Below are 24,481 nucleotides of genomic sequence, written 5' to 3' on the forward strand. Positions count from 1 at the left end.
AATATTACAATACTCTTAGTTCTTTAAAACACTAGCAATATTTTCTAACAGATTCTCCACAGTTAGTTTTCTGTCAATAATCAACTTTTTCCTTTTTGTCTTGTTCTTGTTTTATTTATATTTGCATGGAACCAAAGACATAAATTTGCTTGGTGTGAAAGTTTTTTTTTTAAACAAAAGAGCAAACAAACTATATCATTGCTGAAAAATCTACAGTCATTAACAGTGCTAATTTGCAGAGATGGCAAAACCCTGATCTGAATTATTGTGTCAATCATATGCAGTATGTAGAAAAGAAAATCTCCATAATGATAATTATGATCACCACATCATACAGAACATCCAAATTTGCTTACAACACACTGTTGCAAAATATTAGACATATACATTTATGACATTTCCACGGTTTCCAAAAAAATCAAATAAATACTAAAACTCTATATGAGAAATTCAAAAGCAGGAAACGGTTATTGACTTTGAGCATAACAACCTAAGAATACCAGCCACTGTGTCTGGAATACCCCATCATTACATCAAATTAAACAACATCTTAATAATAAAAGGCTAACATTAACTAAAGTAGCTGGTTGACATTAGCTTTAAAACATACAGTATGGTAATAATGCATAAAACATTTCTTTTCTTAGCTCTTAGTATTTTACTATGCATTTTGTAGACATGCAAAAAAAAAAAAAAAAAAATCTAGTCTTAAATTCTGACTTTTGCTGCTAAATGTAAAAAAATGGCTCATGCCTCTTATCTTGTGTTTAATTTTAATTTTACTTCCAAAATGACTTGAGGCAGGACAAGACAAAGAAAGACATTATGTCAATAAGGATGTAAAATATGTTTAAACATGGAATATTTGCAGAAAGTTATCTGTTACAAAATTAACTATAATGAAAATATTTAAAAAATATATTACAGTGCATAACATTTTATCACCAATACTAATGTGCACCTGGTAGAGATATTCATTTCCGTTTATGTGAACAGCTCAAAATGAAGTACTCCTTAAAGTGTAATTTTGTTGTTTGCACGTTGCCATTGCTGCCTAAGAACAATCTATCCATACATAATGTTACCGCAATCAGAGGCCATTGCTGTATTTTGGACTGATTGTAAAACTAATTCTGAACTGCTCACAGAGACACTGCTGCCTTGATGAAGTTAATCTGTCATTTTAAATGAGACAGCTAAAAACAAAACATTGTAAATTTCTAAAGCCTCAGTCATAGCATGTGTATTAAAAGTAATTTCAGCCTTCATGAAGAGATGATTGCACTTCTCCCGTTAGATTTTACTTTTCACCTAAGCCTTCCATCAACATCAGTACATGCAGTGTAACAGTGTCTGTTCAGGAAGGAAATCAATGGATAATTTAGCTGTTACTTTCAGTTATTTTGTAATTGATTCCTGCAGTGCAAAATTATGATTTACATTAGTAAAACAATCCAACATACAATAAATTATAAATATCAATCTGTGTTACACAACATATGTAACTGAATGGAAGTGAAAATAGATCCATTAAAAATATCAGTAAATTGTTACCCATTGTCTGTGAGCGTATACTCATCCATTAAGGCTGCAGTGTGTCTGTGAACTGTTTTTAAACACTTTGGGAGAAACACAGGCTTATGACCATGATGCACAGTGGAAGAAGTAGAGAGAACCGGAGGTGGAAGAAGCACCGTGGTAGATTAGTGGGTTTGCACTCTTCATATAAATGAATAGGAAATGACACTGACTTACATAAAGGTCCGGTATCCATCATGGGTAGTAGTACTCAGTCTGTGAAGACAGTTATATAATGTTCTCTAAGATCTCAGATTAGCTCTATAAAGTCTGACCAAATAACACTTTGTGATGTAATCAGGACTAAATATATATATCGTTATAGACTAAAATCTGGAGACCATAAATGTATAACAGACAGCAGAGGTCAAAACTAGGCGCAGTGTTTTAAGGACATGTGGAGCATCGCTGTATTATAGATAATATAGGATACAGAGTTAAAGGAGCTTAACCTATATTTAGGCCAAAAATTCTGCTGCTTACAAGTTCATGAAATAATGAAAGTGCAGTAATAAATTGCTGGGGTACACCTTTAACGGTTAATCAAAAAGAAATACATGTACACAGCAGGTATTATACTTTACATTGACCCTAATCACAGTCAAGAACAAGGTTACTTCCTGTATGTAAGAGCAGCACACTAGAGTTTGGCTACTGTTTTCTAAGCTTATATTCAGAGTATTCAATCAGAGTGGTTGAATGATGTGTGACAAATTGTCTTTTCATCATCGATCAATACTTAAATGTGTACCTGCTGACAACCGACTCATGCAAGGCATTTACTGTACATATTAGCATCCCTTTATTTATCAATGTACATCTTATTAAGATATATATATATATATATATATATATATTATTGACACCATTGTTATCAAGTTAGATTACTAGTGGGCTTTAATATTACATCACAGGTTAATCAAATATTTTTGAATAGCACAACCAGCTGACTAGTCAGCATCACTTTTTGTCATTCAACCTTATGAGAAAAAAAGATGCATTTGTCAAATGAAGTGATGCCCAAACTTCCCAAAGACCCAGAGATCAATCTCTGCTGATCGTTCAAACCCAATTTGAACACACGTGCACACCCACAGACACACACACACACACACATTGTCTGAAAGAGATAACACTGTGGCTGCTCATGCGCAAGTAGGTTGTGCTTTAGGTCTGTATTTCCAGAGAGCTAGGCTCCATGCCTTAGAGAGACAAAGTAAAAGATGCGACAGACATTTGCGCTTGGCCACAGTTCAGGAAATTCCCCAGAAATCTCAGGATATTCTACATGAATATGCTGGAAAGAAGCTGTGACATCTTTCAGAAGGGGACAGTGTATCACTTAAATTTACAAAACCTCTTCGATTATAATTAAAAGCGATGGCAATAATTTGTTCATTTATTATAGAGGCTTAGGAGTCACAGCACACATTAAATACACTTTCCATCTCCCACCTCAGTCGGGTAACATCCTGGAATGAAATGAGAGGAGAGGTTTCGCTCTCAGTCAACAGACCCATAAAGAGAACAAAAAGCACGATTAATCCTTACCCTGATGCTTCGACTGGCAGCAGACACAGTGACAGTTACACAACAGATGTAGTGCCAATAATGAGATGAAAGTGAGATGCAAGCGCTCAGACGTCTGTCAATTGACAATGACATCAACAATCACTATGAAGAACATGGAGAAAGCAACAATAACAGGATCACTGGTTAACACTACACATTTTAGAGCACATGTATTACAACTGAAAATACAAATTAAAATAATTTATTTTACATTGTCCAGTGGATCATGCTCTGACCCAAAAAGTACCAGTTTTCCGAATAAAGGCATATGAACAGGGGGCCCATGGAGGAGGGGCAGCATGAAGGGGGAATACTGGCATCTAGTGGTATGTTATAAGTGACAAATCTGAAAAAATGTGAAAATATGAGCCATAGTTTGCAGAGTGGAATCCTGTAGAGGAGGGAGAGTTATTATACTGTTTATGAGGCAGAGGATGAGTGTGATACGGGGTGCCACTGCGTCTCGCATAGCCGAGGAATCAGGGAAGGATCGCGATTCATTTGGCTTTGATTTCCTTGTAGTTGCTGCCGTCATCCCCCCTCCCTGAGGCCCCCTCCCTGGACCTGCCCCCAATAAACTCCAGAGCAGCATAATTCAGCTCTTGTCTCTCCAGCCCTGCCATAGATCCCACAGGTTGATAATCCCCGTCTTCTCCCTGCAGACAGAAGAACGATCAGTGGCACAAAACCATTGGCAAGGTGGTGGTGACGAAGAAGAAGGCGACAGACACCATAAAGAAAAGATGTTAGTGGTTACTGGTCGACATACAAACAGGGTGACTGATGTTTCCTGTTAGTTTGGTAGTTTGTGTTAGCTATGAGGCAGCCATGCAGAAGGCAGTTTCATCAAATGCTTGGAATCGAACAGCAGTGTACAGAACACAGAAGCTGAAATGCGAGGAGATGCATCTGTCGCTGAGGTTTGTGGTTTTAATGGGGATTTGTTTAGGAACCTTACCGTTGTCTCCTCTAGAATGGAGTTAAACTTTGAGCCCAACAGCTCTGTCTTAAGCTGTGCAAGAGTTAGGGGAGAGAAAAACAGACAGACAAACGCAGAGAAGCGATGAAAGCAAGAGAAAACAGTGTTTGGAAAGGTCATGGTTGGAGCTACTGGACGGCTGGTGGGAGAGTTTCCTTCTATTACCTCATCAGGTCAAAATGGGGTCTGAGAATTTACATCTTATTGCAGTACACAAAACTATAACCCCAAAACAATCTGAGAGTGGTCATCCAACCCATGCTCCATCATAATCATAATCACTGACATCGGCATGTCTCACCACTTTCTTCCTCAGATTTTGTTTGTCCTTCTTGACTGCGCTGTAGTACAAAGCTGGGTTCTCCAGGACCACGTCCTGCCTAGGGTTGCCATTCTCTCTGGGGGACGGAGTCACATAATCAGACTCGGTCTCGACTGCCACTAATGCAGGGCGACACGCCAAGCCTGGGCATCCATTTTAAAACAACAAGCTCTTTGAGGTTATGCTGGAGGCCAACTGTGTCTGTGAGTGACGTGGTTGTTATTTTATGGGTTTAGTTGCTGAGCTCACACCCACTTCAGGGGTGATTTGCCAAAGAAAGCTTGCAAATTTGGGGGTCCAAATATGCCTTGAGGCTAAAATTAAGCACCTTGGTTAAGAAGACTACCTGGGTTGTATTTAGCATAGCAGGTCAAGGATACAGAAGCAGTGGCAAAGCAGGGAATTGTGCCTGCAAAATATTAAGGTTAGTCTAGCTTGCTAACCCACTCCACAAGGCAGCCAATATGGATCTCCGCAGATTTCAACAGGGACTTGTCGTTGCAAATAAACTGAAATTGCTCTGGAGAAATGATTTTCACGTCCACATCAATCCCACATTCACTCGTATACAATATGCATCAGTGTGTTTTAGAATGGATGACTAGGCTTAAGTGTTTCCTTGGATTTCAAAAAATGCTCTGTGAGGAAAATGACTACTTCTGCCTCGCATCGGCTTCTCCATTAGTCTGACATTTATACTCACTTCTTGTTGTTGTGGCCAACGTATCTCACAGCTGCAATGATGAAGGCTATGACAGCCACTCCTCCAATGGTACCAACTATAACTGCCATCATGTACTTTTCTGAAAATGGGTGAGCAAAATTAAAACTGAGAACACAGGACTTACTATTGACTAAAATTGAAGAAATGCACCCTGACAACATACAGTGTGTTATGTACAGTATATACAGACCACACGTCACTATATTAAGAAAAAAATATATGTCAAGGGAAGAGAAAAAAAAAAATCAGAAACTATCACCATTATAAGCCAAAAATGAAGGCATTGTTTATTTAGAACATTATTGCCCGATTAAAATAGCCTGTTTGAAAAGCAACGAGAAAACCTGGAGATGACGGAAAAACATCCTATTCCAGGATTCTCCAATCCTGATTTTAAACTGCCTTCTTGTATTTGTTGTACTTTTCATTTAAATGATAGGTCTAATATCAATCTCTATTTTTCTGTATTTGTATTATGATCCAATTAATAAACCAAAAGTAATGTGTTAAGTCCATTAAAGACTAGTCATGCATGAGCAATGAGACAGTACAGCTGCCGTCTCCACTGGAAATAGTGACCTTCCTCAATACAACTAAAACTCCTCTACCATTTCTGTGGCCGCCTTTCACTAGTCCATCAGTTCCTACTTATGATCTACATCTTAGACGTATAGCTTCAGTTCATAAAAAAATACATTCCTAAAGTGACACCGGAGTTTTTAACAAACATTATGCAAACAGGAGGAAATTAGGCATTTATTCATGACTACTTTCTGCTGCAGATTAGTTCACTTTTAATTTACAGCAGCAGGCCAGCATACATGGGATCTACTCAAAATCAATTATTAGGTTGCTAAACTTTATTTAGTCAGAAAGTTTGCGATTCAGATCTCTTTTATCTTTTATAGCCGAGAGATGAGAAAACTCTCGCCCGGTGCAACACCATGACTCTCACATTTTGGTCAACAGTGGAGGTCTATGGCACAGAAGAATTCATAACTTTGGCTACACATACATTACTAGTTATGTATGTATATATGTTCAGTTCTGTTCTTGTGTTTTAAGGATTAGTTGACAATAAAAAAAGAATATCAAATGTATCCTTTAAAATTGACCATAATGGCAGATAAGTTATAAATAAGGGTATTGTAAACAACATGTGTTTTTAATTAGGGAGCAGCAGAACAGTAGGTTTCTACTTACTCTCTTGCTGTAGCTCCAGAAGTACACTCTCTCTTCCATACATGTTGGAGATGCTGCAGTGGACATTGACAGCAGGGCCGCCATTGTCAACCCGCTCACCCTTTTCCTTCAGTTTGATCATGCCTGTGGAGGTGTGGCCATCTGTGTGTGTATAGAAGTTGTACCGGCCATCTGTTTCGTTGATGGTGATGTTCAGATCAGGAAGGTAAAACTCGATGGAAGGTTCAGGGTTTCCTGTGGCCACACAGACACACTGGACACCCTCTCTAACCACTGTGCATTTTGACTCTTCCAGAAGGATTGGAGCATCTATTGAAGAAGGAAGTACAATGAAGAGCTTCATTATGTAAAATAAAACTGTTTTGTGAAATAAAGGCCATAACACTTATGAGACCCTCACTGGATGCTCCTGATATTGCTATGAAGCCTCATTCTTTGATACAATTGCTGGGTTAAATACAGACCAGTGAAGCACTCACACTCAACAGTGATGTTGAGGGAGCTGCTGGCTCTACCATGCTCGTTCTCAGCCAGGCAGCGATACTGTCCGTCTCCCTGCGGTGTGATCTCTGTGATCTCCAGCACTGACAACTCATCAGCAGTGATGGTGCCCACCAGCTCCCCATCTTTCAGCCAGGTGAGGGTCGGGGGTGGACTGCCCTGGGTGTTGCAGTGCAGGGCCAGCGAGGTGCCCTCTAATACTGTCATGGAATTGTTTACTAGGGGTTCACGTGGAGGGTCTGCAGCAAAAAAATGGATTAATGCAAAGTTGTTTGTCTACAATTTTTAAGTTTATATGGAGAAATTGTTAATTGTTAACAGTTGCTTATGCAACAAGCAGGATTCTGCAACATTATCATTCATTTAGGGCTGAGGCCACTTGATGAATGTATGTCCAATACACATTCCCTTTTAGCTCAGGGTTTGTCTCTACCAACCTCTAAGGAAAACACAATATCTTAATTTTTTGCTCCTAAATGTTTCACTTTGTTCACCAGCTAATTGCTAAATGTGTTTGTTTTTTCATACTACACATCAGGTTTATTGTTTTTTCCAATGAAACAGCTTCCTGTTAACAAAAATGATGCTATGACAGCAGTGAGACTGAACCAGACAACAAAGTTGAGGGCCAGACAGTGAAGCAATGAGCTGATGATTCTCTGCAGGTTCATCACCACAAATGACTCCTTTCACATTATTATTAAATTGATTTCACATGGTCAGCTACTATAAAAATATAGATTACACTTTACATGTTGAAGCTTAAAGAATCCTTGTGAAGTTTAACTGTTTCACAGTTATTAGTGAAGCAAGGTATAATGTAGAATACATTATGTATTATAATGTAGAATACATTATAATATAATGGAACTGCTTCTGACTCAGAGACTCACATTTGACAGCCAGGTACATTGAAGTGTTCATGGTGCCATAGCCATTATCACCAACACAGGTGTAGATGCCCTCCTGTTCAGGTGTCACATTGTCCAGGGAGAATGAGATGTTGGACGCTGTGTCCCACAAAATCTCCTGGTCTCCAAACATCCAGGAGATCCTTGGAGGAGGGTTACTGTCCACCTCGCAGTGCAGTGTCACAGAGCTGCCCTCCATCACCTCTGATGACAAATTCACCCACACAGAACGTGGAGCATCTAGACAGGAAAATGAAACAGACAAGGTATCAGCATCCAGGTGTGTGGACACTACTGAATAACTTCATCTTAAAAATTAGTGGATCTTTCTGGATGAAACAGCTTTGGCAACATAAAATTTAAACCAGAAAAGCAGAACAGCCATATATTTATGTTTTGCCTTTGTATTGCATTTTGGTTTAAAATGAAAATTTACAATGGGGTTAAAGTGGCAGCTTTGTTAAGTACGTTTATATGACTCACACTGATTAATAGCATGTTTTATATTGGACTCTCATGTTTTGAACCACTGCAGAAGGACAATGAGAGGGCTACAAGCCCTGCTCCATTCAACTAATTTAGAAGTAGACACCCTCAAATAACAGCAGAGGACCACTCTTTAACCCTGAGCAGTACATGACAATTGTGGTCCAGCCAGTCCCCTGCTTTGATCCAGGCTGAAACAAACCTTTGGATAGATTTGTATGAAACCTGATACACAGATGTATCTAGCTCCATTGTTGTTAAAACCTTGTTTCAGGGTCACTAAAGCCTTTTTAAATTTAAATAGTAGCTCAACAAAAACATTTATGAGGAAATGCTAGAATGTGGATATTGTTATAGTTGAGACATTATTATGTCTAACACAGCAGTCACGTTTTTGACTTGTAGTATGAGGTGTTTCTTAAACCTACACTTGATGTCGAGAGTGATGAGTCTTTCATAGACCAGTGTGGTGTTGGGGTAGTAGACTCTGCAGCCCAGGAGTTGCCCATTGTGCATGGGTCTAGGTGTGAAGGTGAGGGTGCTGGAGAGCACTGCTGTGTTGCTTTCCTCCACATAGTCAGAAGAAAACTCCGGATCAGGCAGGTAGTCTGTGTACATCCACTGGATCTCTGGAGTCATGTCGGGGCAGTTGTCTGGAGCGTAACATGTCAACTCGAGATTTTCATCACTGACAATCTCTTCTGGAACATCAATGTTGGGTTGATCTGGTGGACAAAACACAAAGATTTTCCTAGATTTCGTTCATAGATAATAGCAAAATTTATTTTCTATAACTAATTTTTATTTTCATACAGAGATGCAGCTCAAAATTAAACAAAACTAGAGTAAAGATAAAAAAAGTTGTACAAATACATCATAGATATCATAACCTAAAGAAATTAATTGGATGGAAATGATGGAGGAATAAAAACAAATGCATGCAAAGGTAAGGTTACCTCAAATTAAAGACAGAATATGGTGCATAATATGAAGTGAAATGTATTTTGCGTTTATGCTGTAATTATTACTTTCTTCAGTTTATTCCTATAGTAAGAAAGTTTTACACCAATTTCATATTTATGGTTACAGTTTAATGCATATTCCAGTCCAGTCAGACTTACCAAGAACTTTGAGCTCAGCAAAGTCAGGGTATGTATACATGTTGGCTCCACCAAGGTCAGCGCGGAAGTAGTACCTCCCTGAGTGCTCTGTGCCGATGTTGTTGATGAGCAGAGTGCAGTTCCTCTGGTGCAGGTCACCCAGCAGTTTGGTGCGACCCTTGTAGCTCTCGTGCACAGCGTCTGTGCGTGATTTGAAGACTACTGGAGGGAAGAGTTGAGGGTAGGGCTGGCCGAAGTACCAGATCCCGTGAACGCCACGGTATGGCCTGATGCCAGACGGATACATGAAAGTGCATGGAATAACCACACAGGAGTTTGTCATGGCTGAGATGTCTCGAGGTACCCAAACGTTCCACTGGCAACTGGCATCTGAGATAAGGTCAGAGATAGATGTTGAATGAAATTTGACGTGTTCAGATGATCATTGTATGTGTGGTGAAAAGCGTCACTTAAACTTGACTCATATGTTCAAATAAGAAAGAGATGCAGATGTTTATTACCATTGATGATCAACAGCAGTGGTAAGAGCAGCTCTAAATACCACATGGTCTCTGCTCAATGCTGGACCATAGACCTCTGAAACACATAACATCCTGTCACTTATAGCACATGTATCATCTTGTGAACAGCATTGGTACTGCATGACTCAGACACACCATGTACCCCTAACACAAATATTGTGGACATGGATAAAACCCTTCATCAAAATTATCCTGTAAATTCTATTTATAGTAACAGAACCAAAAAAAAAAAGGAATGAAGAATTTTAAACTTAAGAGGCTAGAGTATATATCTCTCACTTTTGTGAGTAGTTCGGTGTAGAACTTTCTCAGCCCACAGAGGAAAATATGTTTTAAAATAGTGCTTTAACAGAAGTTATGAAATGAAAAAGACCAAAATTTGTGGTAGGAGATAGTTGCATGACATTATATTCAGAGTTCATCTGCAAAATTTTTTGCAATTATAAAGCAATTCCAAGTTCATGTTTTTGTATCTCTTTACAGAACTTTCTGTATAAGCAGTCAGCTTTGCACAGTAGTTAATTTCATGCCCCAGATGAACCCAAACTGATACAATACTGAATCCACGAGCCAAAAACATATTTATCTACAGAAACACTACAACGCAGAAAATAATCCTACAACATGTAGAAAAACATAAAATACAAAACTATGATCAAGCATCTTTTCTTATAAAGAAATAAGAAATGTTCACCCAAGATGTCATTATAAAACTAAGACATTTACTGACCACAGTATACTGTACTGTATAATCAGACCAGGTGACAGAAACTAATTCCAATTACAAAAATGCAGTAATGTTTTGAGAGTATTTCAGTGAAGTATCCATAACTTATATAGTTTTCAGGAAAACTGTTGAATTTATTTTCCCTCGAATGGTCTGGCGGGTTATGCTCTTCATTCTAGCTTCTAACTTAACTGGGTAACTAGTATCAGTGTATTAAATAGTTTTTCATTCTCCTGTATAAAAGATGGGATTTGTGTTTTTGTTCTTGGCACCTTCTGATACAAGTGTCTTGTTGATGAAGTCTCTAAGTCCTGAATAAATATCGGAATTCCCTACTGCGTCTCCTGTGCTCCTGATTCCTGGTGGTTGTCCTTGTGTCTCCTAACTACACATTAAAAACTTTGAAAAGACTTTTAAACTGTGACTTTCACCTTGAAATGCTGATGGTTAGAAAGACACAGAAGCTCTGCAGCTCAGCAGCTCCACTAGAGGGTGCTCACTCACACCCCAGCAGCCTTATAGCCTTCTTCTCTGTAAAATAAGCACAAACTAGTGACATCAACATCATCAAGCAATGACATCGTTGACAGTGCCCTCACTCACACAGAGCCATAGTAAATCACAAACTCATCGTCAGTCAGCACCTGTTTGTTCTCCATCAGTAGAGTCACTCATTATGGTCGCCATACGTAATCGCACATCTACTGAATAACTCTCACTGTTAGCTGAGCACGAACACAAAGCCAACCTCATCACTCATCACTGCACATCTTGTACTCATTAGATTACTGGAAGTATCTGTGCGGTACAGAAAGCAAATCAGGGGGACCAAGATCAATATTCAGTGATGATAACATGTAAGCAAACTGCATGCCAATGCATATTTCACTTATTAAATAAATTGAGCACATTGGCTCCACAAAGGAACATTAACTAGTCAGTCTCATGGCAGCACTGAAATGTCAGAAATCGTATTACAGATCTGATTGCTTTGTATCTGGATTGTTTATTTCCCTTCAAAATGTCTTCTCTTATAGTCTGGAAGACAAGTCTCAAATTGAAATCTAAATACATATTTAAGTCAGTACTGTACTGTTGTTAACACAACCCTCAGTTACTATAAAACTGTAATGTCCAGAGCTCATCTTTAGTCTATGTAGAAAAATATCAGCCTCTCAGTGAACAGGAACTGCTGTGTCTTTGGGGAAAAAATGGGAATAAAGGTAAAGATATGGCCATGACCACTAAGGTGACAGGCTCTGTAAAACAGGGCTGGAAGATTTGGACTTGTGCTGGAATTTATACCAAAGCTGAGAGAGGGGGACAGTGAGGTTGACTTCTCTTCTGCTATTGGGTCTTAAATCCAAATCCAGAAATACTGATATGTTAAATTTGCAATCAAACTGTAATAAAACAAACAAAAAAAAACATATCAATGCAAAAAGAAGAATGACAAATACTATCATACTGTAGCTAGAAATGAAATGTTCAAATGAAATTACATTAACATCTACAATTGTTAGCTACACTCAACACATTAACATCTTTTCCTTTCACTTAAAAGTACAATCATAATATCAGCCAAAGTGTGTTTAAAACAATCATAAGAATTAAAATGCGTTAGGTATGCTTGATTAAATCATTTTTTGAGCTGAATCAGATTATCGCCAAATGATCTTCTTCTCTAAATGTAACACACTAGCACTGTCACTTTTAGCATTTTTAATTTACAATGGTCCGTGGATTTTTCATGACATTTTTTGCCATAGTGTGTATATTACACTTCTTTAAGGTGATGACAAAGCTGCTGTTTTAATCACTTGATATTACTATAATGTTTTCTCAACACTGAGAAGTAGTTCACAGTTGGCATCATGGTAGAATAATGCAAGACCATAAAATACTAAAATTCCCATTTACACTCATCAGTACAATGTAATGCCATCCAGTATTTACTTTATAATACATTTTCACTACAATAACTGGCTTGTATTTATTTCCATTCTCTTTTTCTAAAATAAATGTGCAACTGTCATAAAATGTCTGCTAATATCATGATGCCTGGTACTTTGAAATGGTTGTGGAATAAAGGATGCAGAAGTAGAAGCAGAGGATTTAGCCTCATGCTGCAGCAGCCGGTGTGTGCAGATGGCAGGCCTAAGAGTGAATCGTGCTTTAGAGCTTGGTGATTAACACATCCCAACATCCCCCAGAGAATCCAATATTAGCCCTGTTGATGGAAAGAAGTGAAAAATTCTGTTGGTTTGCCACTGCAAGAGGCCATGGATCTGTCATGTTGTTCATCACATAGTCATGTTCCTCAGGCCTACATGTTGCACAATGCATTTAAAGTCCACTTGCCTAATAGTTGTCTTCTACTTTCCATTTCCATTCCATGTTTATTTTTTGTGGAAAATAGAAAGAAACTGCAAGCACAATGTCACTATTTTTAGCTGGTGCATGTAAATCTGATGTTCTCTCTCTTTGAACTTTTTTTTGGTCTCTACCAGTTCCTGAAAAAAAGTCATTTGGTCATTTTATTGCTTCATTTTGCTCACCAGCTTGTTGCTAATCTTGTTATTCCTATTTTGGTGAACAGGTAGCGTACAGTGGGTTTTAGGGGATTTCTTTCTGCCTGCTGTGGCCAAAAACATCACAGAGTGGTGTATATCAGATGAAACAGTAAAGCTACAGTGCAAACTAAACACTGAACTAAAACAACACAAACCTGAGTGGAAGTGTAGGCTTGAATGATAATTCTGTTTATTCATCAGTGCAGCTAACCATTTCAAATTGCCATTTAATTGTCTACGTTGTGACTGTAAAAATATCAATTTATAATCACCTTACCAATAAATGTCTCAAATTGGAAGGGGTCAAATTTCTAGACGTCTTGGCCAATAACGCTACACTGTTGACAATGATTGTCCTAGCTTTTCTCAAGTGTTACGTCAAGCTCCAACATCTGCATTGCAACAAAAGGCCAAGAGCCGGCAACTGTGTCAATGCAGAGAGGCCATGCATCAGCAACGGCAGGAGAGAACGGAGCCGAGCAGCCAGGCAGGGCCACTGACACCACCACCAACCCCAACAACAAGGAACTCATTGATAGGGCAGACAAACGGCTGGCACAGAGCACAGAGCATAAGTGTGCACAATTACACACGCGACATGCAAACAAAACACTTGCCTCATACCAGCATCAGCACCAGGCTCCTGCTCCTTCTTAGTCCTGACTTCTTCTCCCCTTTTATTTGATTCTCCCTGAGTTGATCGTCTTGCTCTGAATCCCAGCTACTGTGGGAAAGAACATAAAAGGGTGATAAAAGAAAGATGTTAAAAGGAGAAAATGAGAAGGGGAAGAGTGGGAGACTGTGTGAGCTCTAGTTTACATGTGTCGTGGGCAGCTTTGAATATGTGTTCAGGCATTTCTGGAGGTGCTCTTTGGCCCACACAGCATTCCTTTCCTCTGTTCTACCAAATCTCTGAGTTGTTCCAAGTGTCTCAGTGTTTGAAACTCTGAGTCTTGGTCATACTTCCCTGTGAGGCCAAAGCAAAACATGTTGACATTAGTGGAACTTTTTCATGTTGGTGGTGTACTGTGAAGAAATGATGACTCAGTTTCACTCTGGGTAGTGCTGCATTACAGCATGGCTGCATTACAGCAACATATGAAGTGTAGGAGGATGGATATGGTTAAATGACAGATTCACATTTGTTCGATACATCTTTTAATCTTTGAACGGTTCATCTGTTTCAAACCATGGCCTGAAAGAGCCCACAATCAGACTCAGTGTTTGAATCTGATGTCATGTCTAGAAAAATTCTGAATTTCAGAAATGAAAAAAAAAATCCTTCAGGGCATAATCAATGTTTCCAACCGTATGCAGATCTAATAAATTCACTTCTGAGGAATGTCAGTAGGCAGACAGAATGAGCATGGATCCACTCACAGGTCCACTTAGTTTATAAAAGTAAAGTAACAAAGGTAACTTGTGTATTGAAGTGGAACTTTTCCCCACCCTCATTGTTACATCTAGGGTGAGTCACTGTCTCCAAAAGCTGCTAGGCCACTGGCCAAGTGAAGGCCATGAATAGCCTCAAGGGAATTCCTCCGTAAACAGTCTGGAGACAAGTTGAAGACGAGAATGCAGCACTGACAGTCTGGAGCCATGTACAAAGAAATACGTTGCATGCCATACCCCCCCTACACACACGTGGAGCATAAAGCATGCCAGGACACTGCTCAGTGTGGGGTGTGCAGCTATGTGACCTTCCTCTGCATCCCCTCTGTGCTGGTTGTAATCTCACTCTGCTCTACTGTCCTGCTGCAAGTAGAGTCATTGTATATACAGGATGTGTACAATTAAAGCAAAATGATACTGTAATTGTTTCTGTGGGATTTTATCAAAGAGAAAGAAGCAAAAAAGACTTTACAGAGAACATGAAAGTAAAACATGTAAACAAAAGAAAAAACTACAATAAGCCAAAAGACAATGCCTCACTCAGTTCAGACTGGTTTAAAATGTAATCTAAAAGTACATCAGTGTGTGTTTATCTTCATCTCATCTTTGTGATACCTTGTGCAGATCTCTCTTCTAATATCCTGGTCTTCTAAGATAATCGAAAATAATCCCTTATTCCACATCACGCTTCAGGGATGTAGATACTATCTGAACAATCAGCTCTGGCAAATTAGGCCATGACACCTTTTATGACTCATTTTACATTATTGAAATTGCTCACAGAAACCAAAAGGCTCACACAAACAATCAACTGTACCAAGAAGAACATTTTCATTGTGAATATCTTCTGCAGCCTTTGCACGAGAGATTCACCGTGGCTCTTGGATGGAGGGAAAAAGAATGGGAACCTTGTATGCAGAACACTGCCTATTGTGCAAGGAAGAAACTGGAGGAATTTTTTCCGGAACAGGCCCGCTCACAGCTTGTGCTTTGCTGTTTGCCTGTGACGTGCGTTATTCCACCACAAGCTAAGGCCCCCACTAAAATACTCAGAGGAGCAGATGGTCTTAAAACATGACTGCAGCCCCTCCCACACATCGTGTGCTGAGCTGTGATGAGTCCAGCGTGCCACACACACACACACACACGCACACACACACAAGATACAAACATAAACATGAAGATATGCCAATATCAGTTACTCAGTCTGTCCAAGGTATGCCACAGAGTCTGGACTTTGAGGTTGCATCTTGCCATCTACAGTTAATACTCTGAAATGTATGTACCTGTATTCATCTTATTTTGCACATAATGTATATTGTAATATTGTGTTAAACGGTGCCTTTTATCTATAAAATGCATCTGTTTTTGAACTTACTATTCCATGTTTATGTTATCTTACTATAGGTCTTTCAATGAAATGACTTGTTTTATTCTTTTTTTTCTATATCAGAAAGGGAGAAACCATAAACTATACTTCATGAAAGATTTCTTGGTATTGCCATGGCTCTGTGGCTCTACCTACACCACTCATACATAGAATATATATTTTCCACTTTAACCATTTAGAATTCAACATTTTTCATTTGGCTTGGGCTTCAAATAATCATAGATTTTAACCATCTCCAAAAAAGATTTACAGCTATAACTTATGTTTTCTTAAAAAATAGTTTGAATTGTTAGAAGAGACTAGCAGCATTAATAGCTTACTCTGATAGTTTCCACTTGGCAAACCCAGTGACTCTGGCAATCCCCAGCCCAGTGGGCAGATGGTGAACCACAGGGTTTCTCACTCATTAGAGTGCTCTCCCTTCCGCTCTGAACAAAAGGGGGCGACAAACAGAGTTGTCACCTGTTCAGCCACAAAGAAAAATAAAATAAAAATAAAATCAAGAGTGAGTATAAATATTCCAGTCTCTGTCCTTCCATGCCACTGCTCAGATATTTCTCTTTGCACTAGAAAAAAATATCTAATGGGTGGCACCATCATTCTTGGACCTATGGTTTTAAATGAAATGTATCTATATTATATGATGAATCTCAAAGCTTAAATTGCAGTGTAAAAAAGTGCCTTAAATCTTACACTGGACAGATAAATTTGCTACACTGGTCGATTAACACACTAATTGATATAAAGGGAAACCTACAGTAAGAAGGTCAAATCTGAAGCTCAAGTGTGACACCACTGATGAGTTTTTTTATAAACTGAAAGGATTATGACTTTTTGGCACCGTGATCTTGTTTAAAACTCACAAATTGGGCTATAATTAGAGACTAAAGTTACACTGCTCCTAACTGCCCCACTGCCAATATGACTTTTATGAAGTCTTCTCCTCTCTTTTAACACACTGAAATAAACATGGGCATTTCTACTTTTTTAGTAAAACGTCTTCAGGCTCCAGACAGTGTCAAAGAAAACATATCTTTCAATAGACTTAATAATGCAGACCACTGTTAAATAACTTGTAGTACTGTTTTAATTGGCTGTGTAATCGGAGGCTCTTCTACCTGGCATCAGACGTGTGTTTGGATGTGGTAACACGCTCTGGCAATTAGAGGAATGGCTCAACACTAGTGGCACAGGCAGTGAAATCTGTCCAGTAATAATTGGCTGGGCTTTTAGCAGCTCCCATTAACATCAAACAACTCACACACTCACTCATGTGTGTAAATTACACACCATCACAAACATGTTCTCTCATACAGTTATTCATTACCTACCTCAGTGCAACTTGTGGCTCATCCAACTCTCAGTCTTTTCACACATTCACTCACTTATCAACTCATCTGTGAAGGCTCACACAATGAAGCGCACCCACTAACCCTGCCTGTGGGTGTTTGACCTTAAAGAACAAAAATAACAGAGTAGATAGATCCTTAACACCCACCACTGAAATTTACATAATGTCATCATGGCTTTCCAGTTAGATTGGTTCCTCAATTAGTCCTCCCTTAACTGCACAAATCACTCAAATCCACAAACTCCAAGTAGCATAAAAAATCTAAATCAGACAAAAACTGCTGCCCCTCACCTGTGTATGCAACTGAGGCCAATCTCCAAGCATTCAGCAGCTCCTGTGCAAACACTGCCAGCAGCCTTCCCTCTGACATTCACATGCAAGAGCGTCACCCCAGCCAGTCGCCAGCAAGATCTCTCGCCACTCTCTGTACCATGCCCCAACAGTGGGGAATAAACTGCCCTCCCCACTGCCTCCACCATCACCCCTCCCATATGAAAATCAGTTCTTCAGTGTAGCAGCATTGTTCACCCCAAGGCTCAGCCATTCATAAATACACATGGGGTCACAAAGGCCCACACTGTTCCCCCTTGCCCCAACAAATGTGGGTGAGGCTTTGAGCTCTAAGGCCTTTCCATCCAGCACGGCCGGTTGGTTTGCACCAGATTGAACAGAGCAAATTTGGTCATTTTGGATTGATGGAGTGCCCATTCACACTTTTCATTTTGTTTGTTTTTGAGGTCAATGTAAAGAAGGCAGGAAGTGAGATTGAAAGGTAGTGAGAAGAATGATAAGAAAGGGTCGGCCCAGTACAAGGGAAAGGATCCCCTGCACTTACACTGCCTCATATCCTCAAACAATTCATGTATGACTGATGTATGACTACAGAGGCCACGTACACTGACAATACAACTAACTGTATATATTACATCTAGGTTTTATTACAATGGTGGATTAAAACATCCCTCAAAATCACACCTTAGATGAAGACGTGAACAGTGTTTACAAATAGGATGTGAATGCTGTATTAGTGATAATGCAACTTGATGATGTTGTTGTTGGATGTAGTTATCAGCTAACTGAAGATGTTTGGCTATTACATGCTGCAATGAACATCATGTATCAGTTTCATTAAGCACTTGCCTTATGTCTTAGAATAAACACTCATTGTTTAGATTAGTTGAAATTAGTCAGAATTACTACAAATAAGTACTTAAGACTGAATTAGAGTAAAATAACTGCTTCTTCTTAATGATACACTTGATATTAGCACTAACATTACTGAAATACTGGGCTGGCACATAACACTTGTGTATGAGGAACATCTCAAGTCCCTCTGTGACCAAAGACACTACAGACTCCTCCTTAATGTCCTTTGAATGAACCACACAGTGAGCTGAGGTCACTCTTGAGCTGCTTTTAAACACATGAATTCTGCTTTCTTTTTCTACAGCCAGTGTAATAGTTCCACTCTGTAATCTTTCAGCCCTCCCTCTATTTTAAGACAGATTCAACAAGCAATCAAAATCTAAAGTTAATCTGGGCAACTTCATGTGAATTATGGTGCTGTCATTTTTCTGCTTGTAAGGTTTGCCTAAAGTGTCACCACTTTGTTTTTTAGGCAGTTGCACATCAAATTGGGAAATCTGTCTATACACCCATCAACCTCTTGCTATTTGCATTAATTAAAAAAACAATAATTATTGAGTCTCAGTGTAGCATTAGCAGTGTTCACACAGTTACATGGTGCATGAAACTCCACGACTGGTTAAAACACCCCCTCCCTGCTCCTGACACAGTAGCCATTGTCTCCTGAGGCCTTCTGGGACAGAACAGCTCAGCTCGAGCCTGACACCGCACAACACTGGGAAGTCGATGTGCACAGATAATTGTCTTTTAATCACAACAATTCCCTTTTCTCCTGCCTTGCTCATTTGTCTCTGTCTCTTGTTCGACCTTTCTCTTGGAGCTGGAACTCTTGTGGCTTTTAGCAAGTCTGACCAGTCACACTGAGTTTGTGAGCGTTTTTGATGCAAGCATGGTTGAAGCTAGAAATAATGGTTCCCATATGGAGCAAACTGCTCTTATTAAATCCATTTAAACTATTTACTCAATTAAAAACATCCTTCCTGACCTTAAACTTTAATTTACGGTGAATGGCTCTAAAACAATACTTCTATTAGACATCCTCCATAGAAAAACTGTCCGCTAGAAGCACTTTTGCCCTCAGACATGGACAGACTGCCTACAGTAGTGTGAATCTGTTCATTTCAAGCATGCCCTGGCCTTTACAGTCCTGCAGAACAGTATTGGGGTTTAACACAAAAGAAGCTAATTATCATCCTGTCTCCCATTAACAGTGAGTTTGATTTCTTTTAACCATGATCACAATCTGGTTTGGCTCAATAAGGTGAGAAAATGAGCCTAATGAGCCTACTATTAAAGCTAATAAAATCGTTTAAAAGGCTGTGTGCAGGGTCTTTAAAACCACCCTGAAATTTCTTAAAAATGCATTGTTAAGCAGCTTTTTCTCCAGCTAGAGGACAATTTTCTGGGGAGTTTCTGGGGACACTGGGCTCTGTGTTATCGCTCAACCTTCTAATAAACATACACACACTCTGTGTTGCAAACTATTATATATACATAGTTAATACGCACAAGACTCTACAGTGTGTACACATACCAACACACACAAGCATGCACAAACACACAATATCATGCTTTTACAGTACGATGGCGTAGTTGTGGAGGTTTGTGTGGGGAGAGGGTGTGTAGCTGTGTGTGTTGGGACTGTGCTGGACAGAGACGGGTGACAGAACAACAGAGTGAAAATGGATCCATTGTCCCTCTCGCCACTTTACTGGACAGCGGCAGTGAATGTCTGTCATTTGCAAACAGATGAAAAGTTGGAGAAAAGCTAAATCACCTACCTAAATCATTTTATACTTTGGATATTTATCTGTTGCACTTATTCCTATCAGAAAAAATGAAATGAGAACAGTGTTTAGATATGGAAAACTTTGTCTTGAAAACTTTTATCGGATGTTCAAAAATAGATGAAAACAGATTACTATCAGAAGCAATGTAAACGCTACTCAGGCAGGCTCAGCACAGGTTTTCTCATTTTGCTGGAAGAAGAGGAAAATATTTTAATTTAAAAGTTAAGGTTCCAGGGTAAATTCCAAAGTACTCACTTATATTTAAGTTGAGTCCTTTCAGAAATCCCACTCAGAGGGAGACTGACTGGGACTGGATTCATTTAGAGACCCTACACACTTAATTTACAATTTCTTCCCAATCATAAAGAAAACCGTACCATAATTCATTATTATGTTCAATGAATTTCAAATTTGGTGCAAACAGCATTATGAGAGCATATAAAAACAAAGACTATTTGCGCCTGTATGCCAAGGTATTGGGGTAAAATCTAAAATCTCTCAAAATATCCAAATTTGAGCTTATTGACCACATTTGGGACTTTATATCCACAGCCCCAACCTGCTGCAGTCGCCATGTCAAATGGGATTTTTATTCCCAAAGGTCCAAATAATCCCAAATTTGTCCTACTTGGCTTCAGTTCACATACGGGGCTCCAACTGTTATGTGGCTTGGGTTTGCAATATGAAGGTCATTTTGTGTCAGGCCTCATTACAATAAGACCATTTTCAACCCTTTCTCTGTTTTCCATTATAGAAAGTGAGATTAAAAATTACCTTTTTTTTCCCGAGAAGAAAAAAATGCAACAACAGTCTCTGAAATATCACTGTTCCAATGGTTGCTTCTGTGTTGTACACTAAAGTTACTTCTCAGTCTCAGTGAATGTACAGTATAGTCTATGTTGCGCTGTAACCATATCTCTATAACCCTTTGTTTGTTTTTCTGTGTCCCTCAAGCACATGCACATCCAAGATGTGGATTTCTCTATTTTCTCCTCCCTGTTCACTCAGGCTCTCTGTGCTGGACTCTCATCCTGGGACCTCTCTCTCACCTACATATCAGTGCCTAATTCCAAATATTCTGGATTTTTCCTTCTGTGTACTTGATTTCTGTCCTAGAAGTGTGGAAGATGTGCTTGGGTTTACACCTTCTGTGTTTGTGCAATCTTCTTTGCAGGTCCTATCAAGGACGGTTGTCCTGTCTGTCTGGCAGCACCTGGAAATTACTCAAAGTCCTTCTGGACTGTTTTTTTTTTTTTTTTTTTTTCTTTACATATGTACACAGTCATATAATTTTTTTTTAATCCCGATTTAGCATAATGTAAATCTACTATATTCCTCCATTCTATATATACAACATCCTGGAAGCAGTATTAACAGTATTTGTCTAATGGGTGATAATCCTGTGCATGGATAAGACAAACACTCCATTCTGCTAAGAGATCAATCACAGTTAACATGGCTCTGATTACAAAAATGCTGAACATATTAATTAGATGACAAACTGTCAAGAATGCCATTAAACCTAATGTTTTTAATCAGTCAACATACTGACGACTCTTTTATCACTTGTCTCCAATCTTTCAGTACATTCTCAGATGAATACATAATGCATAGTTGTAAAACAGAGCAGAAAACCCAATACTGATTTTTCTGTGCATCATTCTCAGCTGGAATCCATTAAAGTGTGTGGTAGCATCACATGTAGATAGAGCTAAAGCTTAGATAGAGCTAATAGACTGCTGCGAGCTATGTAACTGCTCATCTGGTGCTGCCAATAAAGTGATCACAATCGTAAACTCATTGCTGTTTTGGTCCAAAGGATTTTAAAGTGAAAATTTGTCACCAAAAACATAAAAAGAAATAAAATTATTTCTGACTTCGTGCAAAGCAAAAACCAAGCAGGGTGCTGAGGATTTTCTCATAAAATCTAAAAGTAATGAATGCTATTTGTAGATTAGAGAGCCGCAGAGCTCTTACCTTATCTGCCAGTGAGGAGCTCAGTTGTCTTCTCTCCTTCAGCATTTGCTTTCTCTACCGCTCTCGCTCTCGCTCCTACCTCCTCCCTCCTCTTCTCTCTCACTCTCTCTCAGCAGATTGGATCTTTGGTAAACACAACCTGTGACTGTTGGGGGGCTACCCTTTTAACCAGCTATCAGGTTTAACTTTCACAAATTTTTTTTTTTTTTTTTTGAAGGAGCGATAAGTCACTTTTCTTCTTTTTTTACAATGTAAGTCTTATTTTTGTAGTTTGGCCATCATTTCTGACACCATGATAACACTGCCCTCGCCGCCCTTCAGGGATAACATAGTGTTACAACACAGTCCATCTAAGCAAGAGACAGGATCAGACTATTAGACAGTTTCTAAACAAGCCAACAGTTTAGCCAGATTTTCTCCACCACTTTATTTGGAGTAACACTGAATGTGTAATAATCCCAGACTGGACGAGAAAACATCAAGACGCCAAGAACCAGGATTTAAATCTGGCCTATGAGACTATAAACACTAGTTCAGTATAGTGCACTTGAGGATGCTGGTATTTGGACCCTTAAAAGGCTTGAGGACCATAAGGAGTCTCTCATGGGATTAAACAATGGCCCATAAAAATCCAATAACTATTCAATTACACATTCACACCTGGGAGCTGCTCAGCAGTTAGTCTGATCTGTTGGCCACTGAACATTAATGCTGAAGCAGCTTATTGAAGAGAATCTTCATCTTGCAAATGATAATGAACTACTGGCTCAATTTGGCTCAGTTCTATGTGTAAAAGAACAATTTCACTGTAATTCATTTTCGCTCAAATCCTGCACTACCTCATTAATAAGAAACATTTCTTGCCCCCTTGAACATTTTATGCTTTTTACCTGATTAGTACACAAAGCACCTAAACAAAGCACTCAAAGATGTTACATTTTTGCATTAAGATAACAAGGTCAGCAAACTATTCTACAAAGAGTTGAACTTCTGGGTTTGAAGTTGCCATTTCAGCACAACCGTACAAAATGCAACATCTTATTGTTTTGTGTCTGAATCATCAGGACAATATGGGGACACAGACGGCAACATAACTTCACTTGTGCCATATTCATGTAACTATTGTAGGAATGTGAGTAACACACACCTTATTCGCTGCAATGGTCCTTTCAGAGCAGAAACTCAGAGGTGTTGATTGATGTACAGCAGACCAGTGCTCAGTGTGAAGAGATGACAGTCTCCATGAAGCAGACTCACACAGAAAACAGCTCACCTGAAACAGATAGCAGCAGGAGCTCCAAAATAATACAGTACCATTTTATATTATTCAGCATCTTGTAAAAATACTTTTATATTTTTATTACAACAGTTTGACAGTGTGAGCCTCTTGACAGACACTGAACACACTGACGTTTAACATTCTGCTTCTTATTAATTAGGTATGTTGGTAATACTTCATGGTGAAAATACATAAATTATAGTAAACTCATTCACATGCCCTTTCTGTAAAGTGTTAACTATATGTTACATACTCAGAATACCTGCAAATGTACAAGTCAGTACTAGACCTACTGTAACATACTATGTAAAACACTTATAGTACAAGAAGATATAGTACAATTCCGCAAGAAATCCAACCTTTGTAAAGTTAAAATTTCTGTTTATGTTGAGAATGTCAGAGAGGCACTAATTAAATTAGCTGTATTTTTTGATATTAAAAGATATTGTGTTGAAGTAACTTCTCTTTTCGTAGATACTTTATGACATGGATTTCATTACATTGTACTGAGGTTCCCTTAGTGCCAAGTCTGAAGACAAAGAGAAGGCTTGCAACTTTTAATCAAATAGGAACTGCTGAATCATTTATGATTTTTAATCAAGGCTCTGGCAACAGACTAAAACAGAGTTACTGCTGAACTCCCAGTAATAAACTTCATCCATGTGTAAATAATCAATACAAAAAATTTGCTTTGGTTTTCCAGAAACAGTGGTGTGTATATATACCATGGAAGGTATGTACCATCATCAGATATACTAACCAAAGAACACTGTAACTGTACCCGAGAATTGCAGACCGAAATCACGGTGTCATCTAGTGGTAAAACTCTGTAAGTCACATTCAGTGGCCTGACAAGAGACGTTTATTGTAAAATTAGATTTCATCACATCAGAAACATTTGCATTAAGAGCATTTTACTGGTCAGCTGCAAAATACAG

At 38.8% G+C, this 24,481-nt stretch overlaps 1 protein-coding gene across 4 annotated transcripts; it reads right to left on the reverse strand.

The window, feature by feature from the left end:
- Positions 1-224: 224 nt before the first annotated feature.
- Positions 225-24,436, reverse strand: mag (myelin associated glycoprotein). 4 transcript variants are annotated; one of them, XM_026316863.1, is made up of 15 exons: positions 24,304-24,436; positions 23,412-23,537; positions 22,265-22,387; positions 13,843-13,942; positions 11,077-11,176; positions 9,898-9,973; positions 9,398-9,766; positions 8,705-9,001; positions 7,773-8,030; positions 6,858-7,118; positions 6,379-6,687; positions 5,155-5,254; positions 4,431-4,527; positions 4,109-4,162; positions 225-3,806 (listed from the first exon to the last, which is right to left on the reverse strand). In XM_026316863.1, the coding sequence occupies exons 6-15, from the start codon at positions 9,941-9,943 to the stop codon at positions 3,648-3,650; spliced, it is 1,950 nt and encodes a 649-aa protein (XP_026172648.1). In that variant the 5' UTR covers positions 9,944-9,973; positions 11,077-11,176; positions 13,843-13,942; positions 22,265-22,387; positions 23,412-23,537; positions 24,304-24,436; the 3' UTR covers positions 225-3,647. The 4 variants fall into 4 exon arrangements, with proteins under 4 accessions (XP_026172648.1, XP_026172650.1, XP_026172651.1 ...); XM_026316865.1 differs by lacking the exon at positions 4,109-4,162; XM_026316867.1 differs by lacking the exon at positions 4,431-4,527 and having other exon boundaries at positions 3,749-3,806.
- Between the last annotated feature and the right edge of the window lie 45 nt (positions 24,437-24,481).

Source organism: Mastacembelus armatus, chromosome 16, assembly GCF_900324485.2.
Source record: "Mastacembelus armatus chromosome 16, fMasArm1.2, whole genome shotgun sequence".
NCBI lineage: Eukaryota > Metazoa > Chordata > Actinopteri > Synbranchiformes > Mastacembelidae > Mastacembelus > Mastacembelus armatus.